Below are 21,852 nucleotides of genomic sequence, written 5' to 3'. Positions count from 1 at the left end.
ATGAGGACAAGAAAATAGAATATTTAAAATGGGACCTCATCGCTTCTTGGCCGTTTGGCCTTGGCAACTTGATAAAGGCGTGTTTTTGGATATCTTCCCCATACTGTTCTCCATTATTTCCCTTGCTTTTCACATGTGTTCATAAAAGGGGTCACTTCCCAGCATCCCCCTGAGGCCCTCTATTAACTAAAGCAGTATCCCAAGGTATGGGAGCAAACCCATTATTCCTCCCTCCCCCCCCCTTTTTTTTTGGCCCATCTCCACTCACTTAGATGAAACTTTCATAACCCAAGAAACTATCAACTAAAACTGAATACCACAGTGGATTGCCACGCTGTCCACTAGGGGGCAAAACAGTATTTCCTACTATTTTAAAAGTCTCCCAGAGAGCTAGAGCTTCGGAGAAAGGGAATGAAGGGTGAAATTTAGGCACTACAGCACATGACAGCATGAAGAGTATTGACTAGGGCATTTCTTGGACTCACTTTCCAGTACACATTCTATTCACACTCCCCTACCCTCCACTCAAAATTTACATATATGAAATCACCCACAACAAGTTTTTCTACCTTCTCCATAGTGGTCATTCATAATACATGTTTCTATAATGGCACTTAACCATTTTATGTTGAACTTTTGTTTTTATGCCTGTTATCCCCAGCACAGAATAACTTTCTTAAAGGCAAGAACAAGTTTTAAACATCTTTTATACCCAGTACCTTGCACCATGACTGACATATTGAAAACACAAAATAAGGGTTTGGTAAACTGAGTTAATGAAGTATATAAGACTAAGCGTTGCACATTTCCTACGAACTCTGCAATATAAAAGGGATCACTAATTACACTTTTGACAACATCATTTAGAATTCATTCACTTATTTGTGTTAATTATGTCAGGTTACTGACAGTAACAAATGGGTCCAATTGTGAATGGTTCAGTAAGAGAAATTTATTTCTTGCTCACTCAGTAGTACAAGGTAGTTCCACATTGATAGGCAGAACTCTGCTTTTTTTCAGGAACCATTCAGGGGTCCTTGGTGACTGGATCTCTGTCGTCTCCAGCATGTGGCTTTCAAGGTGACTCTAAGGTCATTGTCTCAGTCATAAGAGAGAGAAAGGTCATAGGTAGGAGTTTGGGGGATTAAACCTGGAAGTGGTACACATCATTTGTCTAGTAGTTTCTTCCAGAGGTGAGCATTCAGTCTTTGGCTTTATGAAAGTGCACTAATCATCTCTTTTGTGCCACAACTATGCATCTAAAAGTGACTATATACAGATGATCAAATTCATAGAAGTGAGCTAGAATCCAATAGTCACAAAAATCAATACATGCTTGCCATGCATGACTATGATTATTGTACATGATTATAATACATTATTACTATAATCAATATTTCAAAAGAAGAGTACAGAGGCTACTAAAGAATATACAAGGACTTTATTTAGTCTGATGATTCAGGTAAGGCTTCACTACACAAATAATCTTTGTGGTGAGGCATGAAAGATGAGTACAGTTAACATGACATATTTAATAATATGAATAAAACTGATGTAGCCAGAGCAGAGAGGATAAAAGTGGCATGAAATGAGGCTGAGAAGTAAGCTGGAACCATCCCTTGAAAGATATTGTAACTGATAGTGAAAGACATGGATCTTTATCCCAAGAGAGACAGAAGACCTATTTGAGGATTGTAGGTAGATTTGTTATTTATAAGGTGACTGCCCACTGTATTTCAAGAGTAAATTTAAGGAAACCAACTAAGAACTTTTGAAATAGTAGAATGACAGATTATTGAATTAGGCTGGTGCATATTCTAACGTTAGAATATTAGAGATTTATTGGATAGGGATAGAAACAAGTAAACCCATTTGAGAGATTCTAAGAGATTAAATCAGAACTCCAAAGAGGTCGAAGGTAAATAATTCCCCATTTTCTGGCTTAAGCACTAGCTGGAGGCTGGTACCATCCACTGCAATAGAATGAACTAGGGTTTTGAGAAAGATAGTGAACTTAGCTTTTGGCATTTGAGTCTAAGGTGTGTATGAAATATTCTAATGTGGAAATGACAAGTAGGCAGTTAGATCTATGAGACTGGACCACGGATAAAAGATCTAAACTCAAGATATAAACTTGGGAATCCCTTCTAAATTGTAATTAAAGCCATAGACTGGGATAATATTAGTTTATGAAGAAAAGAAATGGGCCAGGACTAAATCTTGACAAAGGAGATCAAGAATGAGTGGCCAGAGGCAGATAAATCAAGAACGAATTGTATTACAGAATCCAAAAAAGGAGAGGAAATCAACAAATTCTGGTGAGAGTTCAGGTCAATGAGATCTGAAAAATATTTGGCTTGCTAATCCAGATGTCACTGGAAACCACCATTTCAATAAAATGATGCAGAGAGAAATCAGTGGAACATACATAATAGGAACAATGATTAAAGCCAGCTCATTCAAGAAGTTTAGCTATGAAAAAGAGCAGAGGAATCTGGAACTGTCTAGAGAAGATGGTGGTTCAAATAGGAGTTTTGTTATAATAATAGTAAACACTCATATAGTACATTTTATGTGCCAGGCACTCTCCTAACTACCTTATTTTTAACTACTTCTAACTACTTTATTTTTAACTACTTCTAACTACTACAAGTAAACTACTTGTAGTTTACTATGCTTATTTTATTCATTGATTTTTGCATGATTTGTTGTATCCCAGTGCCTAGAACAGTGCCTGGAATATAAGAAATGCCAGTAAATAACTATTCATTAATGAACAAATAGTGAGTTAATGCCCATGTCTCATTTCAGTGTTCTTCCAACCACTCTGTTCTGTACTTGACTGTTCCTTTTAATAGGCATTTTGGCTTTCTGTTTTCATCATTCTTATTTTGAACATTTCAGAATGTCTGCTTCTCTGATGTTAACTATTATTTCTAATATGAACAGAATATATCCTTTAATCAAAAGAGAAGTTAAGGATATCATGAAGAAGTGTTGAAGATGTAAATCATAAATAGAAATTCATATTTAATTTAATTACATGCTGTTATGATTACAGAAGACTACCTTGGTCTAAGTTTTTGGGGACTTTGCATATGCATCGCTGTGCCTGAACATCATTGCTCTCTTCTTCACCGGGCTCACATTGATTCTTTCTGCTGCACCTTCACATCTCAGCTCTGGTACTGGCTCTTCCGGGACCAGTGATATGTCACCAATACCCCAGATGCTAGTTCTGGTTGAAAGAGGAGAGCTAGAGACTTGTCTCAAAGGCCCATTTGCATAGCAAGCATCTTAGCTTTACAAAGAAGCATGTATTTGAGGTGGCTGGAGAAATTGCTAAATATTAATCGGGGCTCTAAATCTGTAATTAAAGTCCTCTTTTTAGTGTGATTACCAGACCCTGCAAAGTTTCAAAACTCCTCCTCCTGGCGCCCATAGCATCTGAGCCACTGCTACATTGTGGTTACCGTGTTGTGCTGTCATTCTTTCTCTATGTCTGCCTCTCCACTATCTTCTGGAAATCTTAAAGCCATCTCATTCATCTAGGTGAAATGGAGTCTAGAGCCTGGAAGAATCCCTGGTGGAACTCAACAGTTGTTTAATATGAAAGGAATGAATAATTGAATGAATATTAAATTAATGGATTATGTAGTAAAAATAAGTATTCAAAGACATAATTTACTGTCTCATTCACCTGAACAATTTACTGTACATTGTGCACTAGGCAGATTCAGTCTTTTTAGCTTGGGTACATCCACAGCAACATTTCACACTGTGACCATCTGGACGATTAGATGTAAATACCTATTTGGCAGATACTTCAGGGCTATGCGAGTAGTTATGAGAATAAAATAAATCTGAAAGATAATGCCACACAAAGGACATACTTGAAGCCACCCATTTTATTATTAAAATAAAAAACCTGACATTGTCCTTCTTGTAAACAAATAACATCTTAGTATTTTTACAAATAGAGAATATGCATAGTCTCACAATTTTCATTTTGAGAGATTGTGGGGCTTTCTTTTAGTGCTTGTCCTCTCTAAATATTGATCCCCAACTGCAGAGAAAAACCCTCTACTCAGAGAATCTATCACCAACTTAATATAAAAATCCTAATAGTAATATAAACAGAACATGTCTTTTTAAAATGTCACAGCATTAAGTCAATTCAGGCACCTTTTTAAAACATTCAAAAGTACAGCATTTCCAACAAACTTGTGAAATTAGCCCCATGTGCAAAGGTCAGTAAGTGAATCCCTCTTTTTATGTATAAAATGATGCATGATGCTATAGAAGTGATCAAATAAATATTCATTTTAAATTGAACTTTTTATTTATCCATTAGACATGACCTCTGTTCTAGTACCTATAATGCTTTTCGAAAAAGGAAAGCTATTGCTGTGGCTGTCTATTAAATCATTAATTTGTGTCAGCTCTATTAAGTGGCTGCTGTAAAAAAAAAAATAATGGAATTGTCAAGCAGCTCAGAATAAAGGTGCTCTGATTGTGAGCCCCACATTCTGAAAGAGCAGGTTAATTTCTCTAAATCTCACAGTTGGATCTTTCTAACACTAACTGGTGGTTTCCACCTAGTGATCAAGGCAAATTGACTAAAATAAATTATACATAAAGCTGAAATTCCTAATAGTAATAAGGCCCCTTCATGAGATAATCACAGCAGCAAAAGCACTCATCTGTTGACTGCAACTCTACAGGGTCTTGAAATTATCTTATAAAAATGATACTTCCAGAAGCCTTATTTCTAGTTTTAGGATAGAGCTAAAATGCCAGGGAGAATGAAATACTCAATGGGTGGTCAGTTGGAATACTGGTCTGTCATTCCAGAAGGCAATGTGACAGTAAAGACAACTCATGACTTTGAGTTAAAGGACTGTGCTTCAGCTCTACACTGAGATACCCACGTAACCTGAGTCTCAGGTTTCCATTTAGAAAGTGGACATAACAATACCGACCTCACAGGGCTGTTGTGGAAAAGACTAGACAGAACTGTCAAGGAGCAGTAAGGGTCTGAGATGTAGGTTTGGGGATCATCTTTCTACATAAATTTTTCAAGAACCACATTTGTCTTTTTCTGAAATTCTCACCTGAGGATATCTTTCTACATAAATTTTCCAAGAACCACATTTGTCTTTTTTTTGAAATCCTCACCTGAGGATACGTTTATTGATTTTAGAGAGCGAGGAAGGGAAAGAGTGGAGAGAGGTGGAAACAGAGAGAGAGAGAGAGAAACACTGATGGGAGAAGGAAACACTGATCAGTGTCCTCCTCCCCGTGCCCTGCTCGGGCTTCCGAGCCCAGACCTAGCCATGTGCCCTGACCAGGAATCACACCTGCAACGTTCTGGTGCCCGGGGCATGGGCCGAGTCAGTGCTTCAAACGACGGAGCCGCCCAGCCAGGGTAAGAACCACTTTAGCTTCTCATTACCATAACCTCGCTGAAGCAAATATTTTTTAAAGTTAGAAATTTTGGGTTTCTAGAACTTTGGAGTAATAGATAAAATGTTGAATATTAAATCTTTAGATATCACTACCCAATCATCTTCCAAAGTGGCATGTGAAAACTCTGATATAAGAGCTTGATATGAAAATGTCCATGTAAAGCTATCAGATTGCCCTGGCTGGTACGCTCAGTCGGGTGGAGCATGGTCCCATGACCCAAGGGTTGCAGGTTTGATTCCGGATTAGGACACATAATTAAGGGATGGGATCAGTCCCTGGTCCAGGCATGGAAGATCCCAGTCTCAGCACATGTGATCGATCCCCCGGTCAGGGTGTGTATGAGAGGCAACTGATCAATGCTACTCTCTTGCATTGATGTTTCTGTCTCTCCCTCTTTTCTCCCTTCCTCTCTCTCTAAAAGCAATAAAAATTTATCATTGAGTGAAGATAAAAAAAAAACTGTCAGATCATTCCAATCTTTTCACGTAGAGGAGGAGATCCAGTGAAACCTTCACATGCTATTACCAGACTCTAGGGACAGGAGTTCATTGCTGTCTAATTAAATGTCCTAAATCAATTAAGCAAGAATAAGACCAGAATGTAATAGAAGACAGTTGCCCCTATTGTCAAAGTTTTCATTCTAGAGAATTATTAAAGCTGATTTTTAAACATTTAGAAAAGCATATACTTACACCTCAGATAGTTACAGCGCAGGAAATGTAATGAACAAGATAAAAGTTTGTACGAATTGGGTATTTTCCTCACGTGTTTCTAGAGAAAGAGTTTTTCTCTATCAATTTGCTTGGTGCCCCAAGGGACATGACATTCAGAATAAACAGTGACTCTCTTTCAAACGGCTTATAGAACCAAAAGTAATAAGATTTTAAAACACTGGGAAGTAACTTCACTTGATTAATATAAAAATATGCTTAATTTTATGTACTGAGTATGATTATTTTATGTCCGAATGAAATTTTACATGCTACATTACATAATTCCCCACATCAGAAAGCAGTCTAGAGCTTGTAGCATCTCCCACCCCGTCTCTCTCGGGCTTATAAATATGACTGCAAAGGTTCTAATATCATGGTTCTTAATTGTTCATACAAAAGAATAAGACACTTAAGGTGGGAGAACACATAGCAGTCCTTTCTGGGGAAAAAAATTACATATATTCATTCTATATACAATCATCTTAAACTCTGACTCCTTGGTTCAGAAATGCCTGGGACCGGGATTGTTGAATGTGCTTCGGGTCTAAACTATGGTGTCAAGTCCCTAAATTAGTTAAATGTAGATCTGTTATGATGCTAAAATGAGTATTTTTCCTTATTACTCTTTCCCCCCAAGTTTCCATTTTGATATTTCCTTTTTTTAAAAAAACATTCATTCTTTCTCCATCCCATAGCTTTAAAATTACAGAAAACTTTACATATTTCTCCTACTTGAAGAGTGGTTTTTTTACATTTTACAACTCCTCTCTTCTAAAATATTACATAAAATTTTTTAAATTCCCTATATATAATGAGTGAATAATGAAAAGATACTGGAAGATAGGTAAGTTGTGAGTTTTCTTTGTTTGAAAATGTAGAGATGCCCATAAATTAAATGATGGGCCACACAGAGAGGTGTCACTTAAGAGAACAGTCATGTCTAAAGTGCCAATTACAGCTGTGACCATGACCTGGTCCTGCCACCGAGTGAGTTCCCCAGGGAGGGTACTGCGGCAGGAAGAGAGAACCCGGCAAAAAGAACCCTCCTCCTAACGAGCACTTTAAAACAGCAATTTTGTTCATTTACATTTCTCTTCTCTCATGAGGTTCAGATGAATCTGCCTACACTTTGTGTTGATTTTTATTATATTAATTCTCATTCTCTCATTCTGTATTTTCAGACTATGAAAAATAATTTATTCTACTAGGTTCTCCTGGTGTATCAGTTAATTTGTAGAGGTACCTGGGGGCTTAGGGTGAATTTAACACGTTAAAAGTAACTATTTCCTGCACTAATGGAAGTGAGCTATGACCTAGATGACTCAAGATGGGAGGTATTATCTAAAATTGCCATGTATTTCCCTTCAGAAATGTGTGGGAAATGATCATTCAAGCAAGGATCCTGTCTGCAAGAAGTTTACAGTCTTGTGGGAAAACCTAGATGTGTGCACAATAAGACAAAAATAAGACATATGTTGATATTTTTAATAAAAACATTAGTCACAAGAAAGAGCACTATTTCTCACACACACTGAATATATCACTTCTCAGTTATAGACAAATCATAGAACAGGAAGATATGCTTTTATCTTTTGAAGGTGGATATAATGAGTACCCTATAGAGTGATGACATTTCCTTAGATTTTTAACATATCTAGGCAGTTATTTCCACCCTGGAGACTCTGGCTGATTCAACATTCAGATAAAGTTATAGATAAAGCCAAATATGCACTCATAACAAGAGTATAACATGAGAAGACCTGAGGATTATGGCCTTCTCTGCCTCATTGCTATGTTGAAGTACATGTGCAGAATCCAACACAACCACTACCTTTGGAATCAAGATTCATTTTTTTGGCAGGAAAGATCAATAATAAATAAACCCTCACTTGCCATATACATAATTCCCCACACCAGAAAGCAGTCTAGAGCCTCCAGCATCTCCCACCCTGTCTCTCTCATGCTTATAAATATGACTGCAAATGTTCTAATATCGTGGTTCTTAATTATTTATACAAAAGAATAAGACATTTAAGGTGGGAGAACACATAGCAGTCTTTTCTGGGGAAAAAAATTACATATATTCATTCTATATACAATCATCTTAAACTCTGACTCCTTGGTTCAGAAATGCCCGGGAACGGGATTGTTGAATGTGCTTCGGGTCTAAACTATGGTATCAATGAAATAACATGAAGGGTTATGAGATGCCTTGTTTAGTATACTATGTACCACATTTTTCAGACTATAAGATATACCCCAAAATTAGGGATTAAATGGGGTGCATCTTACAGTCCAAATATAGCTTCACATTTGCATTGGTGAAATATTATGTTATTTATGTTATTAAATACTTTACCTCATTTTTTGCTTCAAAATTTTTTTCTATTTTCCTCCTGTAAAACCTAAGTGCATCTTATGGTCCAAAAAATACAGTATTTGTTTTCCAACCTGCCATTTAGATTTGTTACAAATGTTAGGTAACAAATAAGGAAAAATGGAAGTTAGACCTCACTTAAAATGAATAAAACAAAAAATTCAAAAACTTGCTTTGTTGCCTTTCAGCTACTAGAAAGTCAGAATTTCTCACCAACCAATAAAATTTGGTGGATCAGAAACAAAAGTCTTTTCCCCAAAAATCTAAATATAAAGTATTGGACACAATCCTATCTGCGGTGTAAAGAGACCCAAATTTAGGTCGGGGTGATATGACTGAAGCAGTGCTGGGCTCTTTGCAGAGATGTTCAGTAAAGCTATGGAAGTTGGCCAACAGCACCACAGTGCTATGCAGAGCGAAGTCTCTGAAAGAGTCATCTTGGTCTCATTTCCTGAACCGCTGAATTATGGACCTAGTTTGATGAATGTCAAGTATAAATGAGCTGATTACAAACTGAACGGGTGGCAATCATTCTTGATGATTCCTTAGTGAATGAAAAACCACTGGGTAAATGCCAATGAACCTAAGAGTTTTCTGATTCTAATTGTCACAGTCCTTCTCCTGAAGAATTTACAATGTATATGTACAAAGTATATTCATCTTTATCTGGTTTTTGCAGCAAGAGAAACTGGGCGATATCTGCTTCTCCCTGCGCTATGTACCTACTGCTGGCAAACTGACTGTTGTGATTCTGGAGGCAAAGAACCTGAAGAAGATGGACGTGGGTGGCTTATCTGGTAAGTCTGTGAAGTGTGTGTTTTTAGACGTTGCCTCATCCTGGTTACCAAGTGCGTGCACACGTGCTGTGACTCCCCAGTCCTTAAGCAACCAGTGTTCGTCTTCCAAGGAGGCTGGAAGTGGCCTCAGAGTTCATGCCAACACAGTGCCCCAGGAAGCCACTCTCAACTTAACAAAATTGGCACAGAAGATGAAATCTATTTTCTTGCTTTGTAGCAAAAGTACCCATTGTCAGTTCTATACCATTTAAAGCTGAAAATGGCTGCTTCTGCTAAAAGGCAATGGCAATGGCCGTTATAGTTTTGTGGAGTTTGGGGGTTTTCTATGGTCAAAATTCACATATCATATGAAAATGGTCTTTTATCTGAGATTTATTAGGGTATTTGATGGCCTAGCATAGGTTTAAAGATACTGTTTTATTAGAGATTCTACATTTCAAATGCATGTGAACAATAAAATCTGTTTAAGGGGGACTCCCACGGTAAACATTTATTTTCTATAGCTTATACTGGGCATGGGAAAGACTTTTGGATTTAAAGTTCTATGAAAACCAACCTTAGGTTTTTTCCCAAGGTGAATAAAGTAGTATGCTCTTGATCAAAAGCAAAGTCAACTCAAGGACTTGTCATTTTCAAAGGTAAATGTAATTTTTTTCTCCTCTCTGTGATTAAATCAATTATATTTAATTTTCCAGTAAATTATTGTAGTGTGAGAAATGTTCTTGATATGCCACAAGGTCATCCTACAGAGACTACAGTTGTCATTGTTTGTGGCCATGACACCAGCACTAGCATTCCTGGTTGTTCGGTGCTTCCTCTAATAAAAACACTGCGTACTTCAAAAGGTCACTCTGATGCAGCCTGGTGATTTTATATTCTAAAGCAGTGATCTTCACCTGGTATGCCAGCAGACTTCATAAAAACATGCACTACCTGACTATTAAGTCAGGGCACTGACCTCTTTCTGTTAGATTGTCAAGTAAAAAAATTACAACAGCCAATACAACAATAGCCATCTGGAGTGAATGGATCAAAATTATACCTATATTTTTGGTCAGAACAGCAAGAAATATATATTTTTGGTGTGCTGCAGAACTTTAGTAATTAGTTTATATGTGCCATGAAATGAAAAAGGTTGAAAATTGCTGTTCTAAAGTATAACAGCTTTAAAAAAGTGCTAAAGCTGAGTTTCTACTCACTGAACCACTAATTTGTTAATGAAATTCTCCTGGTGCTTCTTTATAAGTCTGTCGCCTGAGGAAGCTGCACTAATTCTTTTCATGTCACTAAGACCTCATTTAATAACTTACTGCTTCCATTGCCTAATAGCATAACATAGCAGACTGAAAGCAATGAGGACAGTTTCCTCAAAGAATGAAAAGAGTACTTAATGTGCTTAATGATGAAAAATATATGCATATATATCATCTATATAGACACACACACACTTACACACTTATACCTTTCCTGGCTCTGCTCACTGAAAAGGCCTAGAAACAAAGTGATCAAGTAATCATGAGCATCCCTAGCACCAGATATTGTCTGAAGATATGATTTCTCACTAAAAGAATCTGGGGTGTACTACAAAAAATGGGAGATTCCAGGTGTGACACAGGAAGTACTCAAGATAAGCCTAGACCACCTCATCATACCAGAAATGGGAAGCAGTTCCCGGTGGGGAAGTCAGAGAAAGCCTCCTGAGTAGGTAACGTTTCAGCAACAGCCTGGATAGAGATAAGAAAGTGAGCCTCTCTGGGACAGTTTAGGTGGAGGGACTCCATGAAGCCTTTCTGATTCATCCCAACAGAACAAATCTTCTCCTTTTTTCAAATGCCAACAGCGGTTTGTTTATATACCCTTCAACCATCGTGTTTCTCTCTCACTACAATGCACTCTGCATTTATATCTCCCACGATGCCCACACTGACTGGTAGCACTGAGCGTAGCTGCTGAATGAATAATGAATTATTTACCAAGGAACTGTGTGGCCTGAAAAAACAAGTCTTGCATTTAAAATTTGTTTAACCTACTTACCATTAAACTAACTTTACACTTGGATAGTCTGTGTCAAAGTAAGCTGTCCTATGTATGCCCTATGAAACCAAATTTATATATAATGAGATCATTCCAGGTAACTCAAATGCTACATTTGCTGGAAATAGCTCATTAATTGGAACCAAAGTGGGTTGTTTTTGCCAGGGTTTAAATCCCACTCTGCCACCACTAGCAACTCGGCATTGGACAAGTTATTTTAAGCTTCCTAAACCTCAGTTGCCTTATCTATAAAGTGGAAGTAATAAAAGAACCTTATTGATAAGTAAATAAAAGTACTGGGTCTGTCACACCTAAATGATCACTAAATATTACAGGCTTTTTGTTGTTGTTTTTTAATTTATTTCATTGTTGTTCAAGTACAGTTTTCTGTTTTTTACCTGGTCTACTGAAACCATTTTGGTTGAATTGATGAGGCAATCTCATCAAACAAATTGATGTACTTTCTTCCATTATTTATTCCATTGAATAAATAATTGGTTAAACTTTCGTATTTTGCAATTTAATCCAAGACTTGATAAAGTTACTAATACAAAAAATGCCAGGATAGGTGTCAAATACTGTTACTACTCTCCAACAGGGTCTTCTTATTTCTTCCCTACTATGTTTACTCAAGATGCACTGCATGAAGAGTTTGCTTCTATCATATACCCATGTAGCAAACTGCAAATTCCAATCCTTCTTACTTTACAATATCGAAATTTTTTTCTAACTTGGTTTATTGACGGGGTTCTCATTATATAACTGTGAGGTAGTTTTTCCAGGTTTTAGCCTCAGAGACCTGCAGTTTAGATCCATTCGATAATGTACATAAATCATCTTGCTCCACGTCCGGCACATAGGAGGTGTTCAGCACCGGCCATGGCTTTTGTCACTGGTATTAACAGTCAGAGTCACCTGATTTGTAGGTGCTACAGCTGAGACTGAAGCCCAGTGCAGAACACTTTCCAATAAACCACTCAGCCTTCCCTGTGCCCACACCTTCAAGATGGGAGAATAGGGATTCCCCAGCTCTCACATACTAAAGGGGCCTCCCCTGCCTGGAACTGAAACACCAAGAGGAAGTCCTTGGTGTTAATAAAACTAGAAATGGAGGCTTCGAGGGTTTCTTGAGGACAGTGGAAACTTCCATGTGTATAAGTCTCTATCAGTACTCTCAGAATCACAAAATTGGTACTTCATGTGTGGCTTTTGGCAGAGTTCTCTTCTTGCATGACCCAGTGTGAAACAGAATACAATCTCATAAACCACTCCATTTCCCTCTTTCCCTGAAGCTAGCACAAACTCCTTTTAAATGTTTCTCTGTGTTCGTGGTGCTAGGAACCACAGCAAGTTAACAAGGGTAAAAAGTTTGTAGCCCTGCTACCTAAACTGTAAAGAGAACAACAAAAGCATTGTTAAGCATGATGGTAAAAGGTTGCTCGAAAAACACATGAGAAACTGAAGTTATAAGGCCCTGGACAGGTAGCTCACTTTGTTAGAGGGCCACCCGATATTCCAAGGTTGCAGGTTCAATCCCTCCCTGCTCAGGGCACAAACAAAATTCAACCAATGAATGCATGAGTGATTAGAGCAACAAATTCTCTCTCTCTTTCTCTCTCTGCTCCTCCCTCCCTCCCGCCCTCGCTCCCTCCAGAGGTAGCTGTGGGATGGGATCCAATAAGTTGTGGCCTCAGGGCTGGTTGGAAACGTGGTTAAGTATTCTCCCTCATCATCTTTCTCCCTCCTACTTCCCACCCCAAGCCCCACCCTCGGTCTCCTTCCTGGCCATCCCTAGCCCTGTCTTATCTCTATGGAATCTGTACTATAGAGAGCAAAGGGCAGGGCTATAGGAGAGCCCCCCTCAAAGCATCTGAGTCTCAAAAAAAGGGGGCAATGAAATTCAGAAACAGCAGCAACAGTTTGAGGGAGATAATGGGTGAAGAAAAACGGGGAGTCACTGTAGTAAAGGAGTCACCACCGTCTGAATATGTCAGACTGCCAGTGTGCGGGTTGACCCCTGAGACCTACAACAGCAAGACTGACATTGCCCAACCACCCAACCCCCCACACACACATGTTCTCTCCCTTCTGTTAAATGCAATTTTTAAAAATTGTTCATGGGTTTGTCTTTTCTCGATTCTATTGTCATGGAAATATAACTTGGGAAATACAGCCAATTTAAATATTTGAAGTCATCTAAGAAAGACCGACACAGCCAACCTTAGGGAATCACTAGATTCTATACAGAAACCATGGATCAGCAGAGACAGAGCATTCTTTAGGACAGTATCTATGAAGCGTGATACTCTACCTTCGTTGGAGTCACCTGGGTCCATGTTAAAATTTAACATTTCAAGGACTACCTCAGCCTAAGTTGTAACTGAATATCTCAGGGTGGCACCTAGATATCGCAATTTGAAAATCCTCCCATGTTATTCTCACACATCTTAAGTTTGAAAACTATACTTTATAGAGCATATACAGTGTTATCTTAATCTATGGTAGTAATCATATCACAATATATAAATTTATCAAGTCACATTTAATACCTTAATCTTACACAATGTTATATGTCAATTATATATTTTTGGTTTTATTCTTCTAATTTTTATTTATATTTTATTGATTATGCTATTACAATTGTTCCGAATTTCCTCCCTTTGTCCTCCTCCACCAAGCACCCCCACTCCCTCAGGCAATCTCTACACCATTGTCCATGTCCATGTGTCATGCCATGTGTATAAGTCCTTTGGCTACTCCATTTCCTATATTGTACTTTACATCATCCTGGCTATTCTTTAACTACCCATTTGTACTTCTTAATCACCTCACCTCTTCATCCTTTCCCCCAAACTCCCTGCCATGTGGCTACCATCAAAACCCTCTCCATATCCATGATTCTCTTTCTGTTCTTCTAGTTTGCTTGGTTTGTTTTTCAGATTCAATTGTTGACATATATGACTTTTTATCATTTTATTGTTTATAGTTTTGATCTTATTTTTCTTAAATAAGGCCCTTTAATACTTCATATAATAGTGGTTTGGTGAAGATGCACTCCTTTAGTGTTTTCTTCTCTGGGAAGCTGTTTATCTGCCCTTTGATTCTGAATGATAGCTTTGTTGGGTGGAGTAATCTTGACAGTAGATTCCTACTTTTCATGACTGAAATTTCTTGCCAGTTCCTTCTTGCCTGCAAAGTTTCTTTTGAGAAATCAGCTGAGGTTTTATAGAAATTCTACTGTAGGTAACTGCTCTTCTCTTGCTGCTTCTAATTCTCTTTATCTTTAACCTTTGGCATTTTAATTATGATGTATTTTAGAGTGGACCTCTTTGTATCCATCTTGTGTGGACTCCCTGTGCTTCCTGGACTTGAATGTCTATTCCCTTTTCCAAATTAGGGAAGTTTTCTTTCATTATATTTCCAAGTAGATTTCCAGTTTCTTGCTCTTTCATTTCTTTCAGGCATCCCTGTGATGCAAATATTGTGCTACTTGAAGTTGTCCCAGAGGCTACTTACATGATCCTCATTTTTTTAATTCTTTGTTCTTCTTGTTCTGATTGGTTGTTTTTTTCCTTCCTTATGTTCCAAATCACTGATTCAATTCTCAGATTCATTCACTCTACTGTTGTTTCCCTATAAATTGTTCTTTATTTCAATTAGTGTATCCTTTATTTCTGACTGGATCTTTTTTATGCTATTGAGGTCCTAAGTTCCTTGTGCATTCTTATTACTAGAGTTTTGAACTCTGCATCTCATAGATTGTTTGTCTCTGTTTAGTTCTTTTTCTGGACTTTTGATCTTCTCTCTCATTTGGGCTATGTTTCTTTGTCTCATTTTGGCAGCCTCCCTGTGTTTGTTTCTATTAGGTAGACCTACAATGTATGACTCCCTGTCCTGGTAGCATGGTCTAATGAACTAGTTATTTTGTAGGGCCTCTGCTCTCAACCAAGTTGCATACTCAAGGTGTGCCCTTTGTGTGGGCTGAGTATACCCTCCTTTTAAAGTTAAGCTTCAATTGCTGTTGGCAGGTCAATGGGAGGGATTTAACCCTTTCCAGTCACCTGCAAGGATAGGCTGTGACCACTGACCAACAACCTCCACTCTCCATACAGGATCAGCTGCACAGGGGAAGGGTGGTGGTGCTCTGACATGGTCTGTAGCTGCACATTGGGTATGCAGCCCCTAGGGTTTCCCAAGTAGTGCAGGTCAAGGTCAGTCGCCACCTGTGTTTTTAGCCCAGCCACCTTTCCTGGGCTATAAAGCAATCTGAGATAGCTGCTACTTGTACTGGGCTTGGAGATTCCCAGGTAAAGTCCAGCTGTGAACAGTCACTAGGTTGACTGCTGCTAGTGCCGGGCCTGGGACCACTTAGCAAGTGGTACTGGGAGCTGGGGGCTCACTGATACCAGTTGTTGCTTGTCTGAGAGAATTTAGGAAGTTGTGAAGCATGAGCCAAGACCAAACATTTATATGGAAAAGTCTCTGTTAACAGCTTGGGTGGTCCCATACGTTTGGTGAGATGAAGTCTCAGGGTATCTTTAGGGCAAGGCAAACAGTGTTAACCAGGTTGATGGAGTCTCAGATATGGCACCTACCTGTTGGCTCTGTGGCTGTGGGAGGAGGGTTCAGAAAAGGGACAAAGGCCTCTGCCCCCCTTTCTGTCTAGAAGAAAGCTGTCCCCAGCTCTTGCCTTGATGCTAGGCACTTCATTTCCTCCCTGCATGCCTCTGGTACCTTTCAAGATGCTACCCTGATACTGGAGCTCAGAGAGAGTGTGTCTGAGTAGGTCCATGTGTGGGTTCTTTAGGAGAAACTACTTGGGACTCCCGAAGTTTATTCCACCAACTCAGTTTCTGCTGAGTTTTGCCACCAGAATTATGGGGATTTATTTCCTTGGCACTGGAACCCCAGGCTGGGTGGCCTGGTATGGGTCTGGGACTCCTCACACCCAAGATATCCCTCCTAAACTTTTATCCACAACACATAGATATGGGACCAGCTTGTTCCACATCTCTGCCCATTCTATCAGTCTAGATGGATGTGTTTTCTTTAATTCCAGTTATTATACTTCCACTTGACTCAATTTCTGATGGTTTGAGTGATGGTTGTTCTATAATTTAATTGTAATTTTGATGTGGTTGTGCAGCTAGGCAAGCCATGTTTACCTATGCCACCATCTAGACCAGAATTCAATTATATGTTATTTTATGATTAAAAAAAACAACACTAGGATGCTTAAATGCTATCTCATAACTTAGCTGAGATCCAGGTCAACTAAATACCAACTTAGAATATTTTTTGGTCAGTGAAGGAGATACACTGCTTTGCTTTAAACTGGAATTTTCTAAAATAACAAGTTATATTTCTTTCATCAGTCCCGTATCCTCATTCTTGAAAATTACCTTTCCGACATGTCTAAATTATTGTCTTTGTTCTTCAGGCAGTTCCACCAAGAGAGAAGATAAAAGCAATAGATGCTTCCTTTATACATTCATGACCACCACCCACCTTTATTTGTTCTTTCATTGGTGCTGAAAGCATGACAAAGAAAACCACTCCAAATTCAATTGATTTGAGCTAAAAGCCACTAGTCTGGGAGCTGGGCCAACAAATAAAGTGACAAAAAAACTTATATGAGCCAATTAGGTATGGATATGCAAATTAATTGGCCATGATATCAGGGTCAAGCAATAATATGCAAATAAACTGGCATCTTATTGAGCTAAGAGACAGGAATATGCACAATAATTTGGCTGTGATGTAAGGCTTCATCACAAGTTTAGGCTTGAATGTTAGAATATATAATTCTGTAACACTTCAGAGTGTTTAATTACAATACTGATAAAATAATCTGAATCCCTTAGATGTGAATAAATTGACCTAAAAAATAAATGACAAATTTTTAAACTAGATCCTCCTAGAAAGTAAGTTACTAAGAAGGGTTATAGCCAAGGCCACTACAAGGTACAACCCAGGCACGGTTACCACAGAATGTATAGAACGCCATGCCTGAAAGACTAATAGTAGTTTTAAGAAAATGAAAAGAGCAGGTGTGGGGTGTGGGCTATATTTAAAATCAAGAGACAGGAGTGATAGGCTGAAACATATTAGTTAGAACAGTTCACACAAAAACTCCTAAAATGAGCCCTTTAGTTGGCAGGTTCCTTTCCCATCATTCAGCAAACACCATTTGAATACATGCTCTGAGCCAGGCACTATGCCAGTCCTTGGGTATTCAGGTAAAAGTCACAGCAGACACTTGCACGGCACAGCACGAGCCAGAACACTGGTCCAAATGCTTTACATATATTAAATGACTTAATCCCTAGTATACCCTATAAGGTAGATACTATTTTTAATGCTAGTTTATTAATGGAACTAAAGCACACAGAGATAAATAATTTCCCAAGGTCACAGAATTAATATGGGCAGAGTTAGGATGTCAACCCAGTCTGTGTTCAGACTCCATGAATAAAACATGACTTCTGTGTCCTTATCCTTTCTCAGCAGGTTCAACCTGGAGAGCAGATGGCTAGCTACATGTTAACAGTTTGAGAGATGGCCAAAAATTCTACCCTATTCCACAATTCTTTTCCACCCAAACTAAAATTCCATCATGGAAGCCATTAATATAAATTCGTTTGTTGATTGTTTAATTAGTTTTTGGCTACTTAGACAACAAAGACAGGATCAATGAGTCCATAAGATCAGACATCAAGTGTTATTAGATTTCTAGACTAAAAGGACCACCTCAGTTTCTCCCTTGTGTATAGACTGGTATGCTATTTTAGTGATTGATTCTTTGTACACTGGAGAGGTTGAGACACAAAACAGTACAGTGATATCAGTGATAAAGGTGAAGAGGTGTTGCCAGAACATTTTGGAAGAAAGTCCAAGTCTAAGGGAGTCGAGCGCCTACTAGGTGGTAGAGAAAGAACTAAAGGAAAGCTTGCCTACTACACGATTTCATCAAGGACCACTTCTGGAGGACAGTGTGTGATATTGTGGGCTGGGCAGTAGCTGTCACAGCACAAAAGCTTCCCACCCCTCTAAAGTGCTAAGGGAGTCCGTGGTCAAAATTAGATATTTAAATACTAAAATTGAAAAATTGGAATTGCAATAGACAACTTACCAGGAAAATAAAACTTAGCTGGAAAGTGTTAACAAAAGAAACCCACAGAAAGAAAAGTGAAATGCCAAAGCAGTCTGTGCTAAGGCATTTTTACTGATCACCATGAAGTTCCCAATTCGGAAGGTGACAAATGCTTTCAGCCACTGAAATGCCAAATTCAGTGGATAAATGAAAAAAATCTTGCTAGGCTGAGTAAGCCAAAATGTGGTAGATAAGCTCTAGGGTGGGCAAACTTAGAAGCAATACATTAAAAGATTAAAAAAAGCCCTGGCTGGTGTAGCTCAGTGGATTGAGTGCGGGCTTGCGAACCAGACAATCACAGTTCGATTCCCAGTCAGGGCACATGCCTGGGTTGCAGGCCGGTTCCCTGCAGGCCAGTTCCCAGCAGGGGATGCACGAAAGGCAACCATACATTGATGTTTCTCTCCCTTTCTCCTTCCCTTCCCCTCTAAAAGATAAATAAATAAAATCTTTAAAAAAAAAGATTAAAAAATGGAGTACAATACAGTCAATTATAAACCAAGAAAAAGGTCACAAAGAACCATCCACTGGGGACATTTACCAAGTGTGCTGCTGCAACCAAAGAGGCTTGGTGTTGTCATAGAAGATTTCATAAACATGTACAACAGGGAAAAATGCCCTCCCTTTGTCCTAGGCTAAGACTCATCTGTGTGTGGAGTACACGTAGCTATGGTCATGCACCTCAGGAAAGATACAGTAAGAGGAGATGACCAAAGGGATGTGGGTAACACAGGGATGAAGGCGCTGTGTGTGAGGCCAGGCTTTGTAGTCTGAAAAAAGAAAGCTGAGTAGACAGATGATTAAAGTTGGAAAACCATGAAAAGCAGAGCCAGAGAAATACCTATCTGTTTATCACATCCCACAATATTAGAGTTGGGAAGTGACCTTGATGTTTGAATGAGCATAGATAAAAGGGAGGGTTATTCAGATTGATCTCAAAGGCACCTTTCTACTCACATATTCTCTTTCAAATTTTCTTTGCTACTTTACAGTTGGGTAAGTAAAAACTTGCTACTCCAAAAGATAGAACAGGTAGAAATAAATAGATGAGTCTGTTTTGAGTTATAGGATTAAAAGAGGACATATCTCTAAACCTTTACTTTGTGCTGTATTGTGGGACCCCCAAGCCTTTCCACGGGTAACTGTCAGAACAGGCTCCCCAGCTGCATCTCTCTCAACTCCAGTGTAGAACAGCTCCATTCCTATCATTGATGTGCCCATTGCATCCTCCGCTCCCCGTTCAGTGTAAGGAAAAGAATAGGGAGAGTCATATTTTCAAAGAACTAATTGTGTTGGCAGGATTCAAGCCCCAAATATTCCTGCTTTAAAAACTGAACTTGATAAAGAGGTTTTTGTAACAAAACTATTATAAATAGCCCTGGCCAGGTAGCTCACTTGGTTAGAGTGCCATCCTAATATGCCAAGATGGTGGGTTTGACTCCTGACCTGAGCCCATTCAAAAGTCAACCAATGAATGCATGAGTGGGTGCAGCAATGAACAGACTCAATTAACAAAGCAATTAACAAAGCAAAGCAAAATATCCTTTGCTTAGAATGAGACTCAGCAAATATGGCACTGAGTCTCAAACACTATAAAGATGCTCAGAAAAAAATGGAAACATCAAAAACAATCTTTTAAGAAAATTGTACTTTATTATAGTCGCCTTCACTTTCAAAAGCATATTTGAGTTGTATTTGGTTCCTTAATCCCTTATTCCTAATGTCTGTTATAAATGTATCAGACACTTTCACCCTCTGCTCCAGTCTCCCCACTGCACATGGGCTTCTTTGAGAGCAGGGAGGGTGTCTACTTAGTTGTGCATTCTCAGAGCCCCTAGCATATATGTTGGGGAACAGACCTCAATGTTTCTTGAATAAGCAACCAGTTAGAAATTTTAAAATTCTGCCAGTCTAACGATTATCCTATCTACCAACTGATCTGACTTAATTTTTCTACTGAATGAAATTTTTGGACTCATATACTAACCTTATTATAATAGAATTAGCACCTACAAAAAAAGTTAAATCAAAGCAACATAAATGTAATTTCTGAAATTGATTGACCATTTAGCTGTCATCTTCAGAGTTTTCTTCCTTCCTTCCCCCCCACTCATTCTTTTTAGCAGAGAGACAAACAAACAAACAAATGACTGCCTCCAGGAGACAAAGGAGGAAACCCAGAAATGTATACATTATCCTTCCTCAATGACAACCATAAAGACACTTTTCAGTGATGAATGAAAGACAGAAGTCATCCCTGGTCACATCTTTTGCCCAGCATGAAGAGATAAGGCAATGATTTAGCATCCTATTCCTTCACTGCTCTACAGACCAACCCCTTATAAAAAGAAGCAAGAAACCATCACAACTGCTTGCAGTTCTGAGTTACTAATGACCTAACTTTTGCTATTTATCATCCACATGATTCCTGGAAAACTAGGAGGCTTCCCATATTTTTTTCTACAAATAAATGACTTGAAGTGTATACTTAGGAAATTAACTTTTTAACTAAAAGATGTGAAATAAGCACATATTTGATAGTCTCAGGAACACAAAACTGCTTTGATCCCAAATGAATGCAATATGGTTGACTGACAAGAAATTCATAGACTTAAATTACTAATTTCATTTTGGTTTTTTTAAAGATTTTATTTATTATTTATCTTTAGAAGGGAAGGGAAGGAGAGAGGGTGAGAAACCTCAATGTGTGGTTGCCTCTCGTGTGGCCCTTGCTGGGAACTGGCCCACAACCCAGGCATGTGCCCTGACTGGAAATCGAACCACAATCCTTTGATTCGCAGGCCCTGGCTCAATCCACTGAGCTACACCAGCCAGGGCTAAAATTACTAATTTCAGCTAATAATATGATAGGGGAATTAACTGTTCCCCCTGAGAACCAAAAATTTCTGAATGCATATGTAGTGACAGTGTACCTGCAAACCTAATACGTATAGAAGTAAGTCATGTAGAGCTAGGAGATTTCAGTTATCTACTGATCTTAAAGCTGAAATTTGTGCATATTATGGACTTTCATTTGTTTGAAGAAAAACAAATGCTTTTGCAATATTCCCCTAGATTTTTAAACATTTTAGAAAAGCTTAAGAAAAAAGCTAAAATAAACTATAACCTCATCATTTATTTTAACATGTAAAGTAAAAATTAAGTCCCCCAACTAGTTCTTCTAATCCCTTCCCATTTAAAGATAGTGAACTATCTCAAGAAACCAATTTGAAACTTCATATCCAGATTTTCTTTTCTGCTTTGTATGAATTAAACACACACATATAGGCCAAAATGGAAGCATAGGTA

At 38.4% G+C, this 21,852-nt stretch overlaps 1 protein-coding gene across 3 annotated transcripts in view; it reads left to right on the top strand.

The window, feature by feature from the left end:
• Positions 1–21,852, top strand: part of SYT1 (synaptotagmin 1) — a 541,050-nt gene that overhangs the window by 431,277 nt on the left and 87,921 nt on the right. For all 3 annotated transcript variants that reach the window (XM_053658804.1, XM_037162064.2, XM_053658803.1), the window contains one exon: positions 9,239–9,356. In XM_053658804.1, coding sequence (XP_053514779.1) covers positions 9,239–9,356 — 118 coding nt within the window. The remainder of the gene's footprint in view (positions 1–9,238; positions 9,357–21,852) is intronic.

The sequence above is a fragment of the Artibeus jamaicensis genome, unplaced genomic scaffold, assembly GCF_021234435.1.
Source record: "Artibeus jamaicensis isolate MK-2021 breed Jamaican fruit bat unplaced genomic scaffold, CSHL_Jam_final scaffold_584, whole genome shotgun sequence".
Lineage (NCBI taxonomy): Eukaryota > Metazoa > Chordata > Mammalia > Chiroptera > Phyllostomidae > Artibeus > Artibeus jamaicensis.
Note: the sequence above shows the minus strand (reverse complement) of the source record. Positions and strands in the feature narration are given on the sequence as shown.